Here is a 24,708-nt window from a genome sequence, read left to right as displayed (position 1 = left end):
CCTACACAACAACCTCTGATTAAGCTGGGCGTCATGTCTCTGATCATTTTTTCTTCATTTGATTTACATTTTTTTTACATTTCGCCCATAAAAATCAATTTAGTTGCCGAATAAAAACCAAAAAATGAAATAAGTTAAAAAATCTACAAACGTAGGCTAGCCGAATGAATCTTAACCTTACATAGAGTGCTAACATATATTATATTTTGTTTATCATTTAATAATTATATGTATACAGTCGGTCACACGATATTACATCGGGTAAGAAATAAAAATATATGTAAAAATCATAAGTTTTCGTGTAATACTGAAAACGTTAATATCATTAAGTGTTTTTCGATTTTTTTACGCTAAAAAAATGGAAAAAATGAAAAAAATACCGACGAAATCGTGTGATCGACCTTTCTTAATATTTTTAAAAGCACAAATGGCGATAGGGCCTTGTAAAATGGTCTCGGCCCGTAGAAGAAGCATTTCATGCCAGTAACACTAAAGAATGCACCAAAAGGCCATACTTAGGGATTCTGATGAGAAATTTTCATTGTACTTCCAAAGGCGAGGTGAAAATAACCTTCTTATGTTAGTAAATTGCTTAAGACTTATTTTGTGACATTAAAAAAATGAGAAAAAAAGAAATGAAGATTTTTTGGATTAATTCGAAGCTGAAATTTAGTTTTATGGAACGACACAGTGTAAAATTATTGTCAAGTCATTTTAATGCTAATTTATTAAAAAAATGTACTGTCCCAACATTTCTCATCAAAACCCCACTTAACAGCATGTGAACTAAAATTAAAAATTAGTAGGTATTTGTGTAAAAAAATACAATTCCACATAAGACAGACCATGGCAAGTCGCGTGTTTAAAAAAATCGCCTTTTCCACTCATTTCAACGAAATAAATTAATTTCTGCAAATCTTAACTATTTTCATAGCACTAACACCTACGCTGTGGCGATTCAAGCGCCATCTATGAAACCGTAGCTACCCATTTACCGAAATAGGTGGGTAATTTTTGTATTACATTATTATATTTGTACGATTATCAATATTGATGTTCACCACAACTAAAAAAGTATATTTCTTTCTCTCTTAGAATAATAAAAAGACAGATGTACAGTCGCGGAATGAAAAGGTTCGTCACCTTAGTGTCGGTTTTCGCTTGCACTAGGTACTGTAAGAATCAAACCTGCCAACATAACAGTGCAAGAAACAGTGCTGCTAACATTAAAATAAATGTGACGTTTGCTAACGAATAAGGTTTTGCTTGTTTATTTTTCTATCCCATCAGTGCAATGCAATGATGACATTGACCAATTTTATTGACAATAGTTTTTTTTTTTATTTAATAGAAACAATAATGGCAGGTTGAACCAACAAGAAGGTTTTAGTTTACAATCTAATCGTCTTGACAAGATAAATCGTCACACAACTTTGATCTGAATAATTTTGAACTTTACTGACGAACAGTTAAAGATTATTTTCTCTAACTCGAGATTATTCTATAACATAGTTTCAAAAGGTAATATGTGCTCGCGATTCGTTGAAGGAATCAATTTGAAAACTGACGAACCTTTTCATTCCGTGACTGTACATATTCTGTACCAAAAATAAAATAATATTGCAGTAATATTTATTTTAATTACGGTATTACAGTTAACATTTAGTGAACACTAAAATAAATTTAGTGGATCACCACTAAACTAAATCTAGTGGACACTAAACTAATTTTAGTTTCATTAACTTGATATAAGATTTAGTTTTCTCCAAAACTAAAACTTGAACTGATTTTTCATTTTTAGTTTTTCCTTTTTCGTCTTTTTAGTCTCTAAGCAGAAAATAACTAATTTAGTTTTAGGCTTAGTGAACAATCAAGCAATAGAATTCATTTCACACCAAAAACCATACGAAAAGACATTTCAATACAAAGACTTTTAATAAAATTAAAGTAGGTAAATAATAAGTAGTGCAAAATATATGTACGTGTACGCACACACAGCGTTGTAAATACGCTCTCAACCAAATGTATTGGCTAATATTAAAAGCGAAAAATTAAGAAATGTAAATAAAAATATGTTCACTAGATGTCGCTAGTGGTCTGTTTTAGGTTTTTGCAAAGAACAGGCTAATGCATCTAATATTAAAAATATTTGTCAAATATTTTTTATAATAAATTAGTAGCGGCGCAAAAAATATTCACTGTTTCAAAAATATGTTTTAAATAATATAAACTGTTTTCATATTTTAAATGCAAATGTTCATCATATAAATATAATATTGTAATATCATACACACAGCTAAGAGACAGTTTTTGCGAATACAAGACACTACGGGGTCGATTTTACATTTGTTTTTGATATCGATCCAACATATTTTTTCATTTTTTTACATTTGAAATTGCATATTTTGCTATTTATTGCACACTTAAAAAGTAATTTAAAAAATGTAAATCGGGTGTTTTAATTAAAAATACATTGAATTGATTTCAAAATACAAATTAGATTTCTGCGCTTCACAACTCAATCACATGATATCTCTAAGAACCACAGCTAAAATATATTTTAAAATACATAATTGGGTAAAAATTACTAAAAAAAAATTACCTTTTGGACAGTAATAAAGGAAGCTCAAAATAAGTCTTGCTGGTCGGCTGTACCGATTTTGATAAGACTTTTAAGTGGTGTGAAAGAGATAGCATGCGATTGCCTATTAGCTCACTCTAAGCTTAGTACATCGAGGCGAACCAGAACCTTATTTATAAAATACAAGTAAAACTTGAAAGCGAGATGGCAGTGTGTGTTTGTAGTTATATCTGAAAAAAAAAAAGAACAAAAATTATCAACAAGAATTTTCGATAAATTGACCAAAAAAATAATGATCAAAAATAGGGACTTGGACGTCACTAGTCACTACGTTGCAAAAAGTGTAGCACGGTGTGACGTCACGCACGTGGAATAATTTAGTAAATTATTGACTTGATAGACAAAAAAAAATCTCCAATATCTACACGCGCGAGCTAAAGTATGGAATCAGTCTATTCGTTTTGAGTGATCTTTAGAACTAAATGACTATGAAGGTTAAATAAATAAAAATGGTACCAGTTTAAAAACTTTTACTTGATACCATAGATATAGTTATTAAATTTTTAGCGTTTGGAGTCGCATCTCAAACTAATTTGAAAATTATAAATAACTTGAAAAAATCGAACTGCCTAAGGCGGGAATTGAACCCACGAATTGAGGGAATTTAATCGCCCGGCAAGCGGAAGGTCGTGGGTTCAATTCCCGCCTTAGGCAGTTCGATTTTTTCAAGTTATTTATAATTTTCAAACCATAGATATACTTGAATTCTTCAGATAATAACAAACTCGGAATTCGGAACAAAATACAAAAGGGTGATTTAATACTTTTGCTCGTACGTATGTAAGTTTTTTATGTTTGTTTATTGACAAAATTTTTATTCATAAATTTATTTATTTATTCGTAAAACAATACACTAGCTATTATTTTATGAATAAACTAGCTTTCCGCCCGCGGCTTCGCACGCGTGAAATTTCGTTTGTCACAGATCGTCATAAATTATAGCCTATATGTTATTCTGGATTATGAACAATAATACTGTAAAGTTTCATCAAAATCCGTTCAGTGGTTTTTGAGCCTATTCATTACAAACATACAAAAATAGGTACAAATCTTTCCTCTTTATAATATTAGTATAGACTAGCGGCCGCCCGCGACTTCGTACGCGTGGATCCCGTTTTACCCCCTTCATCTATCTTACGCGGTTTAGATTTTTTCATACAAATGTTTTTTCCCGCGAACTCCCGTTCCCGTGGGAATTTTGCAATATCCTGTTGTAACTAAGCTTTAAGTTTACTAAGATACCTGCATGCCAAATTTCAAGCGTCTAACTTAAGCGGTTTAGATTTTTTCATACAAATGTTTTTTCCCGCTTACTCCCGTTCCCGTGGAAATTTTGCAATATCCTGTTATAACTAAGCTTTAAATTTACTAAGATACCTGCATGCCAAATTTCAAGCGTCTAACTTAAGCGGTTTAGATTTTTCATACAAAAGGATTTTCCCGCTAATTCCCGTTCCTTTGGGAATTTTGCAATATCCTGTTGTAACTAAGCTTTAGGTTTATTAAGGTACCTGTATGCCAAATTTAAAGCGTCTAACTTAAGCGGTTCAGATTTTTCATACAAAAGGATTTTCCCGCTAATTCCCGCTCCCGTGGAAATTGGGGGGGGGGGGGGGGCAGTAGCGCTTGCGAAAGGCGATACGGTGTTGGTCCCTTACAGAGTTGATAAATGATAACACTCTTATTCACAAACTATGCTTGCTTAAGTGAAGCAGAAATGCTATGCGAAGTCGAACGCACAGCGTTGGATAGAACTGCGATTGGTTCGTGTGTGTCACTCCGCTACTCAAGTATCGTCTATGAATAGGTGTGAGACTCGCACTGTGAGACCTCATAGTGTTTGTGAATACGGGTGTAAGTCTGCTATGAGCTCCCATCGACGTCCTGATCGAGGAGGTCAAAGTGGACCCTCCAGACGTCGACATCGACGTCGACATCAAGCGCGAGTGTGACGACGACGCGCCGGCGGACGATGACAGCGTCAAGGACGAGAGGTGGGTAGTTAAAGAAACGTAGCACCATGGGCGTACCCAGGAAGACTCCAGAACAATCCCGCTTCCCTCCCACAGCTTGTCAAGCTGCTTGCGCTGGCAAGCTCACCCACCTCACATCCTTGACTGTTGGAGGGACCAACAGTCAAGGATGAGAGGTGAGTGGTCAGTTGAGGCTTATTATTACTAAAGGACGAAGCACCATGGGCATACCCAGGAGGGGAGAAGAGGGCCAGAGTTGTCCCTCTTCAAGTCGCATTGTACCCAGGGGGGCAGGGAGAGGGCAACTAGCCCACCCTCGTATTCGCTTGAGACCCAGGAAGGACAGGGGAGGGACATTTGCCCCCCTGGAAATCACTTAATACCCAGGGGGGCAGGGTAGGGACATTTGCCCCTCCACAAGTCCCTGTACCCAGGGGCTCTTGCCCCTCTCTTGCTTGAGAGGTGGGTAGTTAAAAAATATTATAGGCTTATTACTAAAGGGCGTAGCACCATGGGCGTCCAGAAAGAGTCCAGAACAACCCCCCCTTTCCCTCCTACAGCTCGCCAAAAGCGATGACAGCTCGCAAAACACGATGACAGCTCGCGAAAGGCGATGACAGCTCGCCACAGGCAATGACAGCTCGCGAAAGGCGATGACAGCTCGCCACAGGCAATGACAGCTCGCGAAAGGCGATAACAGCTCGCCAAAGGCCATGACAGCTCGCCACAGGCAATGACAGCTCGCGAAAGGCGATGACAGCTCGCGAAAGGCAATGACAGCTCGCCAAAGGCGATACGGTGTTGATCCCTTTCCGATTTCGATTTAATAAGTCTGCTATGAGCTCCGTGAAGCAGCAACTCTATGCGAAGTCGAACGCACAGCGTTGAATAGAGCTCTGCGATTGGTTCGTGTGTCAACCTGTGCGTGCACACGCACTGTGAGGCCTCATAGTAATGTTTGTGAATACGGGTGTAAGTCTGCTATGATCTCCCATCGACGTCCTGATCGAAGAAGTCAAAGTGGACCCTCCAGACGTCGACATCGACGTCGACATCAAGCGCGAGTGTGACGACGACGCGCCGGCCGACGACGACAGCGTCAAGGACGAGAGGTGGGTAGTTAAACAATTATAATATAACCCAGGAAGAGTCCAGAACAATCCCCCTTCCCTTCCACAGCTCGCCAAAAGCGATGACAGCTCGCAGAAGGCGATGACAGCTCGCCAAAGTCAATGTCAGCTCGCGAATGGCGATGACAGGTCGTGGAAGACGGTGACAGCTCGCGAAAGGCAATGACAGCGCGCGAAAGGCATGACAGCTCGCAAAAGGTGGTGACAGCTCGCGAAAGTTGATGACAGCTCGCGAAACAGCTCACGAAAGGCGGTGACAGGTTGCGGAAGGCGATGACAGCGCGCGAAAGACGATGACAGCTCGCGAAAGGCGATGACAGCTCGCTAAAGGCATGACAGCTTGATGACAGCTCGCTACAGGCAATGACAGCTCGCCAAAGGCGATACGGTGTTGTTCACTTTCCGATTTCGAGTTAATAAGTCTGCTATGAGCTCCGTGAAGCAGCAACGCTATGCGAAGTCGAACGCACAGCGTTGAGTAGAGCTCTGCGATTGGTTCGTGTGTCACCCTGTGCGTCCACGCGCACTGTGAGACCTCATAGTAATGTTTGTGTAAGTCTGCTATGAGCTCCCATCGACGTCCTGATCGAAGAAGTCAAAGTGGACCCTCCAGACGTCGACATCGACGTCGACATCAAGCGCGAGTGTGACGACGACGCGCCGGCCGACGATGACAGCGTCAAGGACGAGAGGTGGGTGGTTAATTTAGTATGACCTCGCGGTTGACAGCGCGCGAAAGGCGTTGACAGCACGCGTGAGGCGATGACAGCTTGCAAAAATTGGTGACAGCTCGCGAATGGCGAAAACAGCTCGCGAAGGGCATGACAGCTCGATGACAGCTTGCGAAAGGAAATGACAGCTTGCGAAAGGCGATGAGAGCTCGAGAAAGGCGATGACAGCTCGCAAAAAGCGATGACAGGTCACGGAAGGCGGTGACAGCTCGCGAAAGGCGATGACGGCTCGCCAAATGCGATGACAGCTCGCCAAAGGCGATGACAGGTCGCAAAAGGCGATGACAGGTCGCGGAAGGCGGTGACAGCTCGCGAAAGGCAACGACAACTCGCAAAAGACAATGACAGCTCGCGAAATGCGATGACAGCTCGCGAAAGGCGATGATAGCTCGCCCAAGGAGATGACAGCTCGCGAAATGCGATGACAGCTTGAGAAAGGCGATAACAGCGACATAATATGACTTGTGGCGACATCTATCTACGCGCCACTACAGTCGTCACCCAACAGATGGCGCTGGCGTACCTTTCTATGGCACGCGCCACCGTGCCAGGCCTGGCTCACTCCGCGCGGTACATCCGATAATTACCTACAGCGAAGCGCCCCGCCGGCGGGTATTATATCAGTCGAGTGTCACGCGCGCGCCCGTCAGGACGCTGGCGTGCGTTGTAGTATGATTATAATTCTATGATCGAAGTATTATTTAAAAATGGACATAAAGAGAAAGAAATATTGTGCGGTGTTCGGGTGTTTAAATTCGAAAAGAAATCTACCGGATTTATCTNAACACGGTGTATATTGTCCCGGCCGGGAATCGAACCCGGGACCTCAGGATTGGCCCGGCACACCTTGAAAACCGGTGTGTGAGCCTCTCCGCCACGGAGGTCGTCAAAAATGTTACCTAAATCCCAACTAATATTATAAATGCGAAAGTAACTCTGTCTGTCTGTCTGTCTGTTACGCTTTCCCGCTTAAACCTCGCAACCGATTTTGATGAAATTTGGCATAGAGATAGTTTGAGTCCCGGGAAAGAACATAGGATAGTTTTTATCCCGGTTTTTGAAACAGGGACGCGCGCGGATAGTTTTTCTGTGACAGACAAAATTCCACGCGGGCGAAGCCGCGGGCGGAAAGCTAGTGTAAAATAAAATAAAATATTAAAACTTCATTTTCTCAATATTCCCATATAAGAGAGAAAAAAAAATGCACGGAAATTCATTGGATATTAGTATGTATCATCTGTGATAGGTTTCGTTTGTGTCCGCTACTTTTCGAAAAGTGGGGCAAAAAGTTCCCAATGTCATTTCGTTAAAATCCATCGAGTAGTTTTTGTTTCTATAAGGAACATACAGACGGACAGACAGACAGACAAAAAGTTTACTGATTGCAATTTTGGCATCAGTATCGATCACTAATCACCCCCTGATAGTTATTTTGAAAATATATTTCATGTACAGAATTGACCTCTCTACAGATCTATATCTATTATATAAAAGAAAGTCGTGTTAGTTACTCCACTTATAACTCAAGAACGGCTGAACTGATTTAGCTGAAAATTGTCAGGGAGGTAGTTTAGAGCCAGTAGTGGAGGAGAAGGACATAGGATACTTTTTATCATCATCAACAGCCCTTTACAGTCCACTACTGGACTATGAGCCTCCTCCACTATGGTGGAGGGTTTTGCCATAATCCCCACGCTTGGCAGGCGGGTTGGAGATCGCAGTTTAAAAGATTGATGTTTGTCAGAGAGCGCTGCTGCCCGTTCTCTGTTTGATGTGTAGTCCCTAAGTCGCCTCTTACGACACCCGCGGGAAGAGTAGGGGTTGCGGGGTTGGTGACAAATGTATTCTACTCTGCCGTCACCACACGGCTTCGAACCTTAAATGAATCCAAAAATCAGTAAACTCACCTCTAGGCGGGCTGTGGCGTGCTGGACTTGTCCTTCTTTTTCTCTTTCTTCTTCTTCAAGAAGGAGGGCGTTCTCAGGCCTTTCTTCTTCTTCTTATCTTTCTTAGGAGAGTCCTCCGTCGACACCTCCTTGGAGGGTGATCCCTGAACCACCAAAAAAACTTATTGAACTACCAATAGGTGAACGGATATTAGGGGCCATCCATAAAGTACGTCACACGAATTTCATGATTTTTTGACCCCCCCTCCGTCCTTGTCACAGGTGGTCACATTTCTGAGACCCCCCCCCCCTCCCTAGTGTGACGTAACATGTTTTGAAATTTCACATCGAAAAATTATTAAATTAACAGCAGTTCCGAAATTAGTTTTATTTCCATTTAAATTAAGTATTTTTTTTTATGAAATCAACATTATATCAAATATTTGAAACAATTGTAATGTGATTTCACGAAACTTAGGACCCCTCCCACCCCTTGTCACACCATGTCACACTTTGTCAACCCCCTCCCTCCCTCTTTACGTGTGACGTACTTTATGGATGACCCCTTATCAATGAGTCCCGGCTTCTACCAAGGAGGAGCAGAGCGGAGCGGAGCGGAGAAGTCTTTTGAATAACCAATCAGATTTCATTGATTCACTTATAACTTTTTATTGTGTTCCAATTTTCTAGCAAAAAAATCGCGTTATTGCGATGTAAAACGGAACAACCCCATCTATTGGTCGTCAGCAGAACTAAACATATTCAAAATTTCAAATTCTGTATGTAGGCCTGTTGAGAAGAAAAACTCTGGAGCCGATTTGGTAAAGTTGTATTTGTACTACACGCAGTAGATGTTGCTTTCACATATTCAATTCTTTCAGGGTTTTAGACCAGGTTTCCATCAAGGCAGAGCAGAGAAGTTTTTTGAATTACCAATCAGATTCCATTGTATGCACATCTCCACTCAACTCCGCTTCGGTCGAAATGGCTCGCGCGGAAAAGAGTGTTTTCTATAGAATTTGACAGCGGCGGCGGAGCTCATAGATATAGATGACCCACGCTGAACTGTCCCACCAAACTCAATGACAGGGGGGCGCTACCATCGTTAAACTATGGTTTCGAACATGGCAAAAATCGGAAACAGAGATCCGGTATTGACGGTGGCGCCCCACTGTCAATGTCATGCATAGGACAGTTCAGTATTTTGGAACTATAGCAATAGACTGACAGCTGACCGCTACGCACAGCTTACATATCTGTTGTCTCGTCTCCTCTCCGCTCCGCTTTAGTGGAAACTAGGCTTTACATCCGCCCTAAACAGCCTACACCACTCCACTACTACAGGAACTACAGTCAAACGCTACCTGTAGGGATAATATAGTTTTTTTATTTAATTTTGACTCACCTCTTTACTGCTATGCGAAAATGTGCTCTGATGCGCATCCGAGTGATCCCCGTTGACAGTGTGCTCGCCTGTGGAAAACCGAGTAAGTCAGAAAAACGAAAAATAGTTTGCGATAATGGTACAACTCAGAAATTTGTAAAAATTGGGATTATCAACTTACAAGATCAATCTATAATTTATAATGTAGTCTTTATTAAAATAAAAGCACTAATTTAATTTAAAAGAATAACACCTAATGGTTGAAATCCAAAAGTGCAAAAAGGTATTTTTCTGTTCTAAAAAAATTACGGGTGTTTACCCGTAATTTTTTTAGAATTTCGTTTGAAATTTCGAATAATTTGTGACAATATTATTTTAATCTACTAAAAAATCTGAATGACTAAAATGTATAAAGAAGTATTAATTCTTCTACTATCTGTAATATTATCTGGCTATTAAAAAAAGTAAAAGTTTCAACTAAAACCATACTCCTTCTAGCGCAGTCGGGTAAAAATAAAGATATTGTGCTATTTATTTCACACTGGTAAGTAAGATTAGTTGTAAAATTAGCCAAAAAAGGGTGAAAAAAAACCAGAAAGTGCTAGAAAACGTGCAAAAAAAAGTGACTTACCCCGAAAAGTAAAGCTCCTCCCCCGGATCCACGTGAAAGCTTCGCATGCAAGCCACAGGCACGGTAGTGCGAGGCCAAGTTACACAAGTGCAAGCATTTATATCATTGATCTACACCAGGGATGTTATGGATATCCGTAACCGTTACCGAAACTTTCGGATATCCGAAATAAAAAAATATCCGTAACCGTAACCAAAACCGGTATAATATTATTCCAATATCCGTAACCGTATCCATAACCGAAACTAAATATCCGTAACATCCCTAAATTTACACCAATTAATTGTAAAAAGTAAGGTACGCAAATTTTGTACAAGACACTGAGTTATAACTTTTATATTGATTAACATTTTCATTATAGTCACCCGATGTTTTTTCCCAAATATAAAAATTTGACACCTCGTGACGTCATTGCACGCGTTAAAACATGTGCTGTAACGCTCAGTTATACAAGTAAAATGCATTTTTTTTTGTTGTTTTTGTTTTCACAGATCAAGCTGTACCATTACTCTAAATTAATTAATTATTAACTGAAATGTATAATATTCTCCATAATATTGAATGATACAAAGTATCTCTGGAACGCTGTGTTTACGAAAGTTTTGAAGGGAAAGGGATCTACTTTATTTTTCTCCGCTCTTGAAATGAAATCATTTGTAGATCAATGATTAAATGTACGATTGCTGTTAGTTATCACAAAAAGCACAAACATAGAACTAAGTTTAAAAACTAAATTTTACTATTAAAAGAAAAAAAGAAAAAAAATTTTGGCAAACCGTTGAAGTGTAAAAATCTTAGTTCTACGTTTTTATTAGATGTTAAAACGTAAAAAATAACACAAAAAATATTAAAAATAGTTTAATACCACAAACATTCTTACAATAAGCACAAACAAAACATATAGCAAGCGTTACATACAAACCGACATTATAATTGAAGTTTTGTGTTAATGAAAGAAGTAAACCCCGTACTATGAAAGACACAATACTTTCAATATACGCAAAGCTTCTTTAATATTATTTTGAGAAATATGTCAATATTTAGACCAACAACAGGTTTGAAAGATATTTAAAGGTATAGGTCCAGCAATTAAATCGGTAAGTGCCTGAGGTATGAGAGCGGCGCGGGAGGGGTGACATTGACATATCGTGACGTGACAAAGTATACAGGGTGGAAACGATAAGTGATCTCACTCGATTATTTCTAAACTACACAAGATATCGTAAAACTGATTACTGATCCTGAAAGTGCTTCACGAGTTCTATCAAACGGTACCGATAATCGGTTACATAATAAACTGGATCTATCCGAAAATTCAATGTTTCTAGCCTCCATACATTTGGTAAAGCCACAAATTATTGAATACTACACAAGATATCGTAAAACTGATTACTGATCCTAAAAGTGCTTCACGAGCTCTATCCAACGGTATCAACAATAGGTTACAGAATAAACTGTGGGCTAATTCAAATGCATTTGTCGAGAGTAGAAATCGTCTGTCAAATAATTTTCTAGTAATCAATTTTGAACTGATTGTCAAGGTAATACAGTTGAAAATTGAATATCAAAGCCAGACTACGCCTAATGTCAGATCAGCCGATGGTAGATGCCAAATTTCCAATATCGCGTACGAAGACGGAGAACTTTGTCAATATAGTGGTACATAAGGGTCATAATTAGTGGATGCCGACGATTTTCGCGCTGTCATCTCAACGACTGCCCACCCTGGATCTATCCAAAAATTCAATGTTTCCATTTTCCATACATTTAGTACTACCACAGTCATAGCACTCATTTCTTGATAATTATTATAGCAAGTAAAGCCTAAAACTAATGTTTTCCATAAATAATTTTAAATAAGAATGCAAATTATGAGTTTATTTTAAGTTTATTATTTAATTTTTTTAAAAATAGACTTTTAATATTGTGTGGTTGGCATACATTTAGTATGGAAGCTGGAAACATTGAATTTTCGGATAGTTCCAGTTTATTCTGTAACCTCTTATTGGTACCATTTGAAAGAGCTCGTGAAGTACTTTCAGAATCAGTAACCAGTTTTTCGATATCTTGTTTAGTTTAGAAATAATCTAGTGAGATCACTTAACGTTTCCACCCTGTATTATTTAGTCACGATAGCTGAACGGTGAAAGGGTCAAACTGGCCGACTCGAGATCCGAGAAACGCGGGTTCGAATCCTACCGCTGCTCGACTATTGTGGTGAGCCCACTCGTAACACAAGCTTATTAAGCTTACTACGAGGGGCTAATGGAACTATTAGTGATTTGGGCAATACAAATTGGTAATAATCTTTAAAAAAAAATGAAGGAAATCTGACGTCTCGCTGACGTTTGACGTAACAAAAACACCCACCCATTCCGCTCCCAACCTCAGGTACTAAGTTAAACATACCAAAATGTCATTTCATAGTACAGGTTTTATAACATGCAAATAAATTATAGAGTGCTAAGAAGAGCATCGTTAGTTGATGAAAAATTAATTACATAGAGTGACAAAAGGACATTTATAAAGCCTGGTCCGTGAGCACGTAGAATTTTGACCAATGACCCCAAGCTACCCATCCTTATCGCTCGCGCGTAATTATATTGCTGTCGCGACTGTGCGACGGGCGCCCGCAGTGAGTGTGCGAGCGCGACAGCAACATAACTACGCGCGAGCGATAAGGATGGGCTCACGGACCAGGCTTTAGCACAATTTACATTGTTAAATTTTAAACACATGATATGAATGAAAAATTAATATTACATTAAGCTTTAAAATATAGCATTTTAGTTGAAGCAATAAGAGCTAAGATCGTTTCATCTACGAAGACGCCCCACCATTCTTCCGCTAATGTTTGAGTGTTATCGGTACACGCTATATCCATGAGTGCACACGCACACTACAGTAATGCCTTACGGATTGCTCGGACCACACTCCCCGCACCCCGCGCGACCGACACCAAACATTGCTGGGGCGCATCCGAGTGGATGAAACGATCTACATTTTGCGACAAAAATATATAGCTGATGTACTGTCACTGTACAGTCTCTGGCAAATAATTCGTGACATCCAAAGTGGCCAAAGAGTTGAATTGAAAACACAACCGTATTCCAATTGTAACAAAGACGTGTTGCGAATTTTTTGGCTACTTTGGGTGTCACGAACTAATTGAAGATGACTGCTATCCTGCTATGTCCAATAGTAATAGCTCACAGAAAAAAATGGAAGAGTTATTCTAAGCATGTACAAAAAAAACAATACAAACACAAATGTAAACGAACCTAACACAAAAACAGACATTCCCTAAAAATAGCTAAAAAATGAGTTGATACACTATTCCACGCATTGAACAGATGTACTTAAAAATGTTTTAATATAGAAATGTTGAACGCCAATTTTTTAATACTAATACTTCCTAAATAAATGAAAACTTAAAAAAACTTACAGTAATATATTGTTTTAAACACCCCATAGAGATATTTTTATTATTTATGCCCATAATGGGCGCAGAAATAGTCTTAAATAACAAATTCAAATACATAGACGCGATGGCTTCGCTATGTCTCTTTTGAACTACAATTTCGCTATGAGAAGCGATCACGCCATCCTAGTGAGTGCAAATACGATAGCACTTATTTCGACGAAATTATGCAATATTGAAATATTTCAATAGCTATTATCTAGTTTTGTAGCCTCCAAATCGCTCGGATCGAAACTCTCTGACATTCTAAACTTCGATATAATTCTATAAAACAACGAATCATCAATCGGGGGCCAACTCGAATACTTCCTCGACCTCTTCAAATCTCTGGAATCGTACAACAATCGCTTCTGATTCGATTCCATCTCGATTTTCGAATCGAAATTCGATTCGCAAGTGTTATAGTCTGTATTGCTAGCGCATGCTGTTGTGAAGCTATCAGTCGTGAACTGGCTATCATTGTATTTTTCTTGCAAGACGCCGGATCTTTTGTACCCTTCAAAATCTTCATCATCGTTTACGCTGACAAAGCTAGCGACTTTATTGTCGTCAAATTGTCTACTGTACCTCTTGACAGGTGTCATTTCTGTCAAACTATTGTCGAAAGACAGCCAGTATTTGATGCCGCCGCTATGTTCGGTCTGGGACATCGAAATTACGGGTGCTTTTTTGACGAATGGAGACCCTAAAATTGTGTCGTCTTTTTCGTATAGTACGCTCAAATCGTCGCCAGCGAAATTTGTGCTATTGTTTCTTATTGGAGATTCAGTGCACGATTCAAATGCTTTGCTTTCTCTGTTAGGAGACGAACATCTACTGTATTGATCTTCAAAAAAAGCTGTGTTCATATCTGACTTAGAATCCATCACAAAAGTTTCGTTTAGGAAATTTTCTGCGTCCGCTATTTGGTTTATTTTTATACGCTGTTCTTCGGTTTCGGTGTCGTTTGTAATATATGGGATTTCGGATTCATCATTCATTGATGAATTACAATCTGTAGCATCAGTGTCTTCATGGTAATTGTAATTATCTATGTCATGCTCTTCACACAAGTACGTCTTGTCAGTTGCACTTTTTTCAGTAACATACGTAATATTAAAATCAATTCCATTGTACAGTTCGCTTTCATTATCAACCTTAACGTCATGCGAGAAGCGATCACTTTCCATTAGCAGTTTATTATTATTGAGACAGGTTTCTAAATCATTTGCATCTTGTAGGTTACTTTCAGTTAAAACATCTTGATTAACTGTTTGTGTGCTTTCAACTTCTGCTTCCAGAATAGCCAAATCTGTGTTTATACCATCATCGTCCCATAAAGGTATGGCAGTCAACAAAATATCTTCTGAATCTACAACTGTAACAACCTTTTTCGTATCTTTTTTAGCCTTATTCTTTTTGGTGCAAGCGAAAAATGCCGCATTAAAAACATAGTAAATTATCGCTTCTACAATTTTATTCGTTTGGTTAATTTCTAACTCGCTATTTTCAGTGGATACAGTCTCGTTTAGACACACATTCGTTTCAATGTCATCAATTATCTTTTTTATTGAGAAGAACTCAGAACTTGAGTCAGAAGACTTCGTGTCTGAATTTTCTGATTCCACGCTTTCTCTAACTTCAACATTTTCAACTATGCTTTCAATATTATTATTATTAATAGCATCAATTTCGAATTCAGTCCTGATCACTCTATTTTCGACGTTATTAAAGAATTCCTCCTCTTTATTATTGTTATAATCAATCCTGTTCAAAATGGAAGCAATGATATCTGAGATTACCTCCAATTTCTCAAATTCTACCGTCGAATCAAAGCTCAATACTTCAACACCAGAACTGACGCTGTATAGACTGGATCTGACGTCTTTATTATCATTGAAATTAGGGTTATATTGCACTGTAGTTGTGCTCGCAGCCTCACTCGCCAAAATGTCAAAAATATCATCGTACACACTCTCTATGACTTCATCTTCCACAGTTTCAGTTTCTTTATAAGCATCTATAGCCGTTTGAATTATATTTGTTGAAATGCTCTCCAAATCGTTAGTAGTTATGTCAGATTCTTCATCATTAATAAAGTATTCTTGTTTCACGTATTCCGTTTCAAGCATTTCCGTTGTTATTTTAATTTCACTGGTAACACCGATTTCGTCTTTCAATTCGACGGCTGATACTGCTTTAGTTATTACATCTTCAATTATATTACTGACATTGTTCACTGGACCTTTTTCTTTATCTACAGAGTTATTAGAATGGTCGTAAGAACTTTTGGATTCTTCCAAAATTGGCTCCAAAATTGTTGCGTTACTTTTAGCAATATCTCGCCTCTTTTGAGGTGACTTTTTCGGGCTATCTTCTTTCTTCGTGTAGTCGTCGCAGTAGAAATTAATAGGAACCGAATAATCTCTAATGTCTTTTTCTACGAGGTCTTTCACTGGACTCTCATACACCGCTTCCTCAAAATCCAACTCATCAGTAAAGCTGTGGTATTCTCCTTCTATTAACTCCACAGTATTGTTATTTACTTCATCTATTTCTCTATGCTCTTCTACTTGAACACACTCAGCTCTATACACGTCATTTTTATAGACAACATCGATTTTCTTATCTTCAGTCAGCGTATCATCGAACTTCTCCTTTTCTGGAGAATCTTTCTCGATTATAGTCTCATTTTGGGACGAGAAACTGTTTCCTAGTTCACCTAAATAGTTGTCTTCATTGAATTCCTGACTTTCGACGAACTCCTCTTCCACTTTAGCCACTTTGAACACTGGGACAACTTTTTCTTCGACTTTAACCACGTTTATATTGGTCGCTTCCTCGATACACTTTTGGGGGATGTCATCGACGGAGAAGTACAACGAATGGCGTAATTTTTTGTTCTCTCTAATTTCCCACGCGTAGGAATTGTTCGTAGCGCCACAAGAGCGACATCTGGGCAGATGATAATGCGTCGGTTCTGGGTCTTTCACATAATTATTAACAAAACCACTATGTGACCTTGTTCTGTACAACTTGGTAAGTTCAGAAACTCTTTGCCTTGGCAGAGACCTGGTTTTAAAGGCGTATTCTGACTTGCATCGTCCGTCCCACTCTATGGAAGGTATAGAGTAAAGACTGGATCTAGAACTAGCATTGCATTGAAGATCTAAAGTTTCAACCTTAACTTCGTCTGAGATTTTGAGTTTGTTATTAAGACTGATTTTGCATTTGGGGTGTTTTTTCGCGTTTTTTTCGGGGGATTCGTACTTTTTTAAAGCGTTTTCGAAGTTGGCATTGCGTGAATAGTCGTGGTAGGATCGTTTGTGCGATGAGAAGGCGTCGTGGCGGCTTCTAGCGTGCGTTAGGCCTGCAAACGTGTTATGGGTTAACGAGCAAGCAATACGTGCAAGGATAAGGTATGGATTGTTTTTGAACCATGAATTCACCGTACCTGTAGAACAAACTAATGATTCTGTATTATCAATAGCTATAGACCGTTTATTCCCGATGATATGTATTAGAATTATTAGTATAAGATTTACTTAAAATGTTTGTATTCATGAACACAAATAATATAATAGTGGAGGACAACGGACAACTTTCTTCTCAGTGTCCACCAGTAGGGCCCAACGGGAAGATTTCAGTAGCGCTGTCCCCCACTGGTGGACATTGCAACTTTTTTTCTCGATGTCCACCAGTGGTGGACAAATAGTGGGGGACATCGGGAATAAACGCTATAGACGAATAAGTATAGATAGTGTAATAAATTTATTAGACTCCAATATTTACAGAAGAATATTGGGGCTAAGATAGGGCTATTACAAGTGAATATACATGGTTCCTTATTAGCTCTTGTCGTTAACTTTTTTAGAAAAATATTTTTTTTTTAATAGATACACATATAATATGTTAACCCAGATGAACCTACCGACCCATACATGGGTTATGAGAAATAAAAAAATCTACTGTCGTTATTTTATTTTATTTATACAAACCAAAGTATTTTTTTTAAACTTTAGGAGGTACTTGTTGATTATAATGACAACTAAAGCAGTAAACTGAATCATTTCTCTTTTTTATTTGCAAGTGAACAAGTGCAGAGAAAAAAAATTAAAACATGTCTTCAAAAAGGTAAGATTATAATTACTTGATGTTATTATTTTCAAAATACGGAATTATTACTCTAAAATAGAATACATTGTAGATTGATTAAGTAAAAAATAAATAAATCAGCGTTATTTTTTCCCTCTTTTATTTAGCCGTAGATTCCTTGGACCCATACATAGGCCCGTAGGCACAACCATAGTACATTTGATCTATATGAGTAAATATGCTTGATTTTGCTGTTTCAGATCGAAACCTTTGTCCTTGCATGAAATATTGAATGATATAGAAAATAGCAATGATCCGGTCCCAGAATACATTACATTTGAACCACCTGACAACGCAAATACCGTTGTAACTGATGAAGATTCAGCCGTTGGAAGGACCCAAAAATGGGCGTAACCCTCTTATAAACTATTTTGACCAATTATTCAATGATACAGCGATAAATGTTAGTAGAACTTCGAGAAAGAGGTCAATCGTCGAATCCAACTCGGTTGGGCAGCGTCTGGAAAGCTTCGCGATATACCTACTCACGTCTGAAATACCGCAGTGTCTCAACCTCAAGTCAAAATTTTTTGACCAGTGTATGTTGCCAGTCATGGTATATGGATCTGAAACGTGGTCGCTTACTATGGGCCTCATAGGAAGGCTCAAGGTCACCCAAAGGGCGATGGAGCGGGCTATGCTCGGAGTTTCCCTGCGTGATCGAATCAGAAATGAGGAGATCCGCAGGAGAACTAAAGTAACGGATATAGCTCGCAGAATTGCTAAAATCAAGTGGCAGTGGGCGGGACACATAGCTCGCAGAGACGATGGCCGTTGGGGCAGAAAGGTTCTCGACTGGCGACCACGGGCTGGAAGACATCNCTATAGACGAATAAGTATAGATAGTGTAATAAATTTATTAGACTCCAATATTTACAGACGAATATTGGGGCTAAGATAGGGCTATTACAAGTGAATATACATGGTTCCTTATTAGCTCTTGTCGTTAACTTTTTTGGAAAAATAAATGTTTTCAATAGATACACATATAATATGTTAATGTTACACGGCACAAATGATAAGGGATATGTAAATGTATGTATATCGATGATGTATTTGATAACGGCACAACAATACAAGAACACCAAGGGATAGGATACAATTTGTAGCTTCATACAACACAATGCGTATAGTCTGGTCTGTGAGCACGTAGAATTTTGTTCAATGACCCCAAGCGACCCTTCCTTATCGCTCGCGCGTAATTATGTTGCTATCGCGCTCGCACACTCTCTGCGGGTGCCAGTCGCACATTCGCGACAGCAATATAATTACGCGCGAGCGATAAGGATGGGTAGCTGGGGGTCATTGGACAAAATTCTACGTGCTCACGGACCGGGCTTTAGTAACATCAATAACATAATAGCGTAACATCAACGTTGACCTAAGACGAACACAATCGATATTTTGTAGCCACGGACTGATTGTTCGAGTAAAACTAACCACAAATAGCTCCAAACTATACAATAACATGAAACAAACAATAACATATAGGGACATTATGGTAAGCTGAACACAAACAAATATTTCGTAGAGACGGACTTAATTCTCTTATAAAACCAACGACAAAGATCTAAGTAATGACAAAAAGACACACGACAACACAATGCGTAATTAATTACATCGTGTAACATCTCAACAATTGAGCTAAGACAAACAATCGAATGTTTTGCAACGACGGATTTATATTCAAGTAAAACAAAGACCCAACGTAATATCAACAAGATATACCATAACATTATTAACAATAACATATAGCGTAACATTTTAACATTGAGCTAAGAACATAATCAAATATTTCACAGCGACGTACTCAATATTAGAGTAAAACCAACGACAAACCCAACGTAGTATTGTCAAGATGGACAATAAAATTAACAATAACATATAGTGTAACATTGAAAGACGAACACAATCAAGTATCACAGCGACAGACTTATATTCGAGTAAAAAGTCAACGACAGAACAACCAAAAGACGTTATGACAAGACATACACTATAACCCACAACCTGACACATAACCAAAAGGACCTCAAAAACACAGCGTTTAATTGGCAGACTTAATCACATCATCTACCAGACATCACCCCCCTTCCCCCTACCTCTAACGACCACGCGTTGAACTGCGGCGACCTGTTGCGACCTGACCACCACTTCTTTGGTCGGCGGCGGCGCGCTTGACACCGACGAATCAAGGAAGACTTCGTCGTCTGATAACAGGTTCGGATCGCGTGGTGCTTGACGTTAAATAAGAAGAAAATTCTAACAATGACGTCAAATATGAATATTGAAGAACGTATTTTAATTTTTAATGCCCGTATTCACAAACGACGCTTAAGTGAAACAGCAAATCGAACGCACAGCGTTGAAAAGACCTCTGTTCATGTGTGACCCTGTGCGTCCGCGCGCACTGCCAGATCTCTGTCAAGGACAGGATTTAAAAAGAAAAAATAAAGATGTCACTTTCAAACAAACGAAACGCAAAACGGCTTTCATTTTGCTCTGTTCGTATTATAAAGAATTATGAAGAGAATCAATATCATAGTAATGTTTGTGAATACGGGCGTAACAGTTACAAAAGTGATTAGAATAGAAACAAAATATAAATACTTAATAAAATAACGACACAAAAGAAGTATTAGTATAAAAGCAGATGTGGATAGAGCTAAGACAGAAACAAAAAGCATGACAAAGACTGAATGAGATATAAAAAATTATGAAACGGTAAGTGACGTTATACGCCAACGAAAATTGTTGGAACAGCCTATGCAATGAATGAAGAAAATGGATACATTGCTCTGTCTAGAAATCAAGTTAGACATAAGTTGCACCTGTCAAGGACTAACAACCTCCTCGTCGCCACTGAACTCTAAAAATAACGAACAACGCCCTAAATTAAAGGGCTAACTGCAAACACTGTTAAAATCTTAAATACTTTACACTCAATCTTAAAATACTCTGACATCAACAAAGAAAGCCGAACTAAAAATTCTTTATAAACATCCATAACACCAAAATATTATTACACACTAGCAAGCAAAAGTATGGAATCAAATAAGAGGTGTTTGCTTCGAGAGATTTTAGAAATTAAATGACTAGGTATGTCTGTATCCATAGTATCAGTTTAAAGTTTAAAATAAACTTTAAAATGGTACCATTTATATTAATCTCCATTAATCATTTACTTCTTAAGATCTCTCGGATCAAATACATTATTCCTACTTTTGCTCCCGAGTGTATAATGTAAATATAATAATATCGTCAACATACACAGCCGAGCCTAACACCACACCGAACCTTACCTCTGATGGGACCTCGGACCACAACCACGGGCGCCGGAGACGCGGTGCCGGAAGACAGGAACACTTCATCATCAGGCAACAGGTTCGGATCCGGTTGTGCCACTTCTTGGTGTTAGTAAACAATGGGGATTTGATGGAAGCCGTAAGGTAGATCTAACCAGTTGTGTAGTTTTTTGTACATAATTATACATTTATATGCTCGTGGTAATTATAATGTTTTACTTATGTGTGTTTTTGATTTATGTATAATGTGAATATAGAAAGAAGTGTAAGATATGCAGAGAAATAGAAAAAACGTGTATGAAAGGTTAGAATCCACACCTTATTAGTAAAAGTAAAATTAGAGATACATAAAATGGCAATTCGAACATTCTAAAGAATATTTTAACATTAATTATAATAATAAAAATTTTTTTTATAAGATATTCGCATTGCCTTTATGGTTATTTAAAAAATGAATGAGAAGAAAACAAAAAACGTGCATAAAATGCAAAACTTGCTATACAAAAACTTTGAACACATATTTTGTAGCTAAAAATAAGACTTCGTATATTTAGTTAATCATCTTACACTATTTGGGTTTACTACTGGTAAAAAAAATTTGTTAACGATGACGAAAGCAATATAATTGTTATTTTAATAGGATAGGATATTTCTTTCCCAGGGTTTTGAAAGGTCCCCTTTTCTCATTGAGAAATTTTGTAAAGATGGATGTTTACTCTTTCACGAAAAAACTACTGAACGAACTTGTGATGAAACTTTGCAGTATTATTTATTATTTATACGTCAGAATAACATAATAATATAAGGCTTTGTGACAAACTGAATTTCACACGGGTGAGCTAGTACAAAATATGTGTTCATTAATATAATAATTATTAAATAATAATAACAAAACCAACCTTTAGTCCTGTCCGCGTGAGCGCGTTCGGCGTTCAGGAACTCATCTACAAAACCGTACCTTGTTATGGCAACACATGCGCTACTGTACAAGATTGAACAATGATAGTGGCAACACTGAGGCTTTAAAAAAATTTCGTTCGTTTCAGCTGAAAGAAGTCCACTGCTGGACAAAGGCACCCCCCAAGGATTTCCACAAAGACCGGTCCTGCACCTCCCGCGACCTTCACCAGATCGTCGGTCCACCTAGTGCAGTCTTTCCCAAAGTGGGCGATAACGCCCCCTTGTGGGCGCTGCAGGCTTAAAGGGGGGCGGTAAGAGACCCAGAAAAAAAAATCGGGACGTTGTGTTGAGGCTTGGGAGGCGTCATCTACTAGGAGGACTCTTAGACACTGACTGAGCTCGACTCTTGGCTACAAAAATGGGGGGCGCTAAAAAATAATTTATTCTCAAAGTGGGCAGTAAACTGAATAAGTTTGGGAACCGCTGACCTAGTGGGAGGCCTGCCCACGCTACGTCTTCCGGCTCGTGGTCGCCACTCAAGAACTTTCCTGCCGCAGTAGCCATCAGCTCTACGAGCTATGTGCCTACTGCCACTTGATATAAGCGATTCTGCGGGCTATGTCAGTCACTTTGGTTCTCCTGCGGATATCCTCATTTCTGATTCGATCACGCAGGGAAACCAACATTTACCCAATATGATTTTGATTTCGGTTGGTATTATTGATCGCGCAACGAGTTGGAGTGGAGGTCACGTACCAGAAAGCACAACGTTGGACGTCCACCCACAAGGTGGACCGACCTCATAAAGGTAGCAGGAAGGCGCTGGATGCAGGCCGCTACCAACCACCCATTATGGAAATCATTAGGGGAGGCCTATGTTCAGCAGTGGACGTCCTGTGGCTGAATGATGATAATAATGAACGAGATATCTGTATATTTGTTTACCACTATCATTGTTTTTATTCTTACACAGTATAATTTGTTATAGTCGACACAAAAAAACATCGTAAAAAATAGTTTACGATGACAAAAAAGAGATGGGAGATTAAAAACAAATTAATTTAATTAAAAATGTGTCGACTACGCATCATTCATTGATTTTTTTTTAAATTAGTAAATCAACTAACTACTTTTTAAAACTCAAAAACAAAATGCATCCAAATGCAAGACAAATTTTGATGTCAAGAAAATCACATGCCAAAAAGTTTTATAGTATGGATGCATATAAAACAAACTACTCATAACGTTCCTGCCAGTTTTCTCTCGGATATCGATATGTTACAGTCAAAACTCATATTCGGTCAAAACCACGTTTGACTGCAAAAGTCAGTCAAAAGTGCTTTCACCTGATATAAAATTTTACCAATCAGTCCAAACTTCATACAAAGTAATGATTTTACTTATATTTAGCCTGAAAAATACCTAGATTCGTTAAAAATATGATAAGAAATAAATAGCAACATTACTGTGGTACCTAAGGTCACGTTGTATGCACAAATATTAAAATTAGCCTAAAATGGTTTTATAACACAATTTTGATGATTTCCAAGTAATTTTCAGTAATCATAATACTTTGTATGAATTTAGACTGATTTTTTGCAGCTATAGTCTGGTCCGTGAGCACGTAGAATTTTGTCCAATGACCCCAATATACCCATCCTTATCTCTCGCGCGTAATTATGTTGCTGTCGCGCTCGCACACTCACTGCGGCCGCCCGTCGCACAGTCGCGACAGCAATATAATTACGCGCGAGCGATAAGGATGGGTAGCTTGGGGTCATTGGACAAAATTCTACGTGCTCACAGACCGGGCTTTAAAAGTAGTTTTGACTAACGGCCTTGGTCAAACCTACTTTTGACCAAGGCCGAGTGATTATGAGTTTTGACTGTAACATAGATATATCGATATATTTATGATCGATCACTCACCATCACTCAGCACGACCTCCGGTTGACTCCTCACTGGCGCCTGCTTGGTCTCTATTCTCAGCACTCGGTGTTCTGAAAAATATATTTCAGTAATTTTATTTGAGTTTTTTCCATGCTATTTATTTATTTTTTTCATTTATTTATTTGGGTAAAAAAACAGTATTGAAGTACAGTAGCAAATAAATAATACTAATATACCAATATTATCTAAATTCAACACCAGCATCATTTACCACAGTTTAGATAAAACAGTTAATTAAACTTGTGTTGAGAGTGGTCGTAGTAAACACTTATTACGTAGGTACAGGCGGTAGCACATCGAAGGAGACACTGTGGCATCTTATATAATAATACGGAGGTAACTCTGTCTGCTATCCTTTCACGCTTTTAAACTTTCAATCTTAAAAAAAAGCTTTCTTACATGACTTCTGAAAATATAAAAATAGAGCCCATTCATTGACATATTATTTTGGCAATTGAAGAAATAAAAATGTATTTATTTTTCACCACTTAAACAATAAAAATTAACAAGTCTCTAGACGCTTGGCGTTGGTACCTAAACTACACTCGACATCAAATAAATCAC

The 24,708-nt window shown here is 38.4% G+C and overlaps 1 protein-coding gene across 1 annotated transcript in view; it reads right to left on the bottom strand.

The window, feature by feature from the left end:
• Nucleotides 1-1,770: 1,770 nt before the first annotated feature.
• The window catches only part of LOC114350456 (protein hu-li tai shao-like), a 38,204-nt gene continuing 15,266 nt past the window's right edge, over nucleotides 1,771-24,708 (bottom strand). Inside the window, exons 8-14 of the mRNA XM_028301277.1 lie at nucleotides 24,123-24,194; nucleotides 22,193-22,237; nucleotides 21,291-21,395; nucleotides 20,091-20,225; nucleotides 9,767-9,834; nucleotides 8,383-8,525; nucleotides 1,771-2,811 (exon numbers count right to left, since the gene is read on the bottom strand). Coding sequence (XP_028157078.1) covers nucleotides 8,385-8,525; nucleotides 9,767-9,834; nucleotides 20,091-20,225; nucleotides 21,291-21,395; nucleotides 22,193-22,237; nucleotides 24,123-24,194 — 566 coding nt within the window. The 3' untranslated portion in view covers nucleotides 1,771-2,811; nucleotides 8,383-8,384. The remainder of the gene's footprint in view (nucleotides 2,812-8,382; nucleotides 8,526-9,766; nucleotides 9,835-20,090; nucleotides 20,226-21,290; nucleotides 21,396-22,192; nucleotides 22,238-24,122; nucleotides 24,195-24,708) is intronic.

This window comes from Ostrinia furnacalis, unplaced genomic scaffold (genome assembly GCF_004193835.3).
Source record: "Ostrinia furnacalis isolate ACB-3 unplaced genomic scaffold, ASM419383v2 OfSCF0900, whole genome shotgun sequence".
In the NCBI taxonomy this organism is placed as follows: Eukaryota; Metazoa; Arthropoda; class Insecta; order Lepidoptera; family Crambidae; genus Ostrinia; species Ostrinia furnacalis.
Note: the sequence above shows the minus strand (reverse complement) of the source record. Positions and strands in the feature narration are given on the sequence as shown.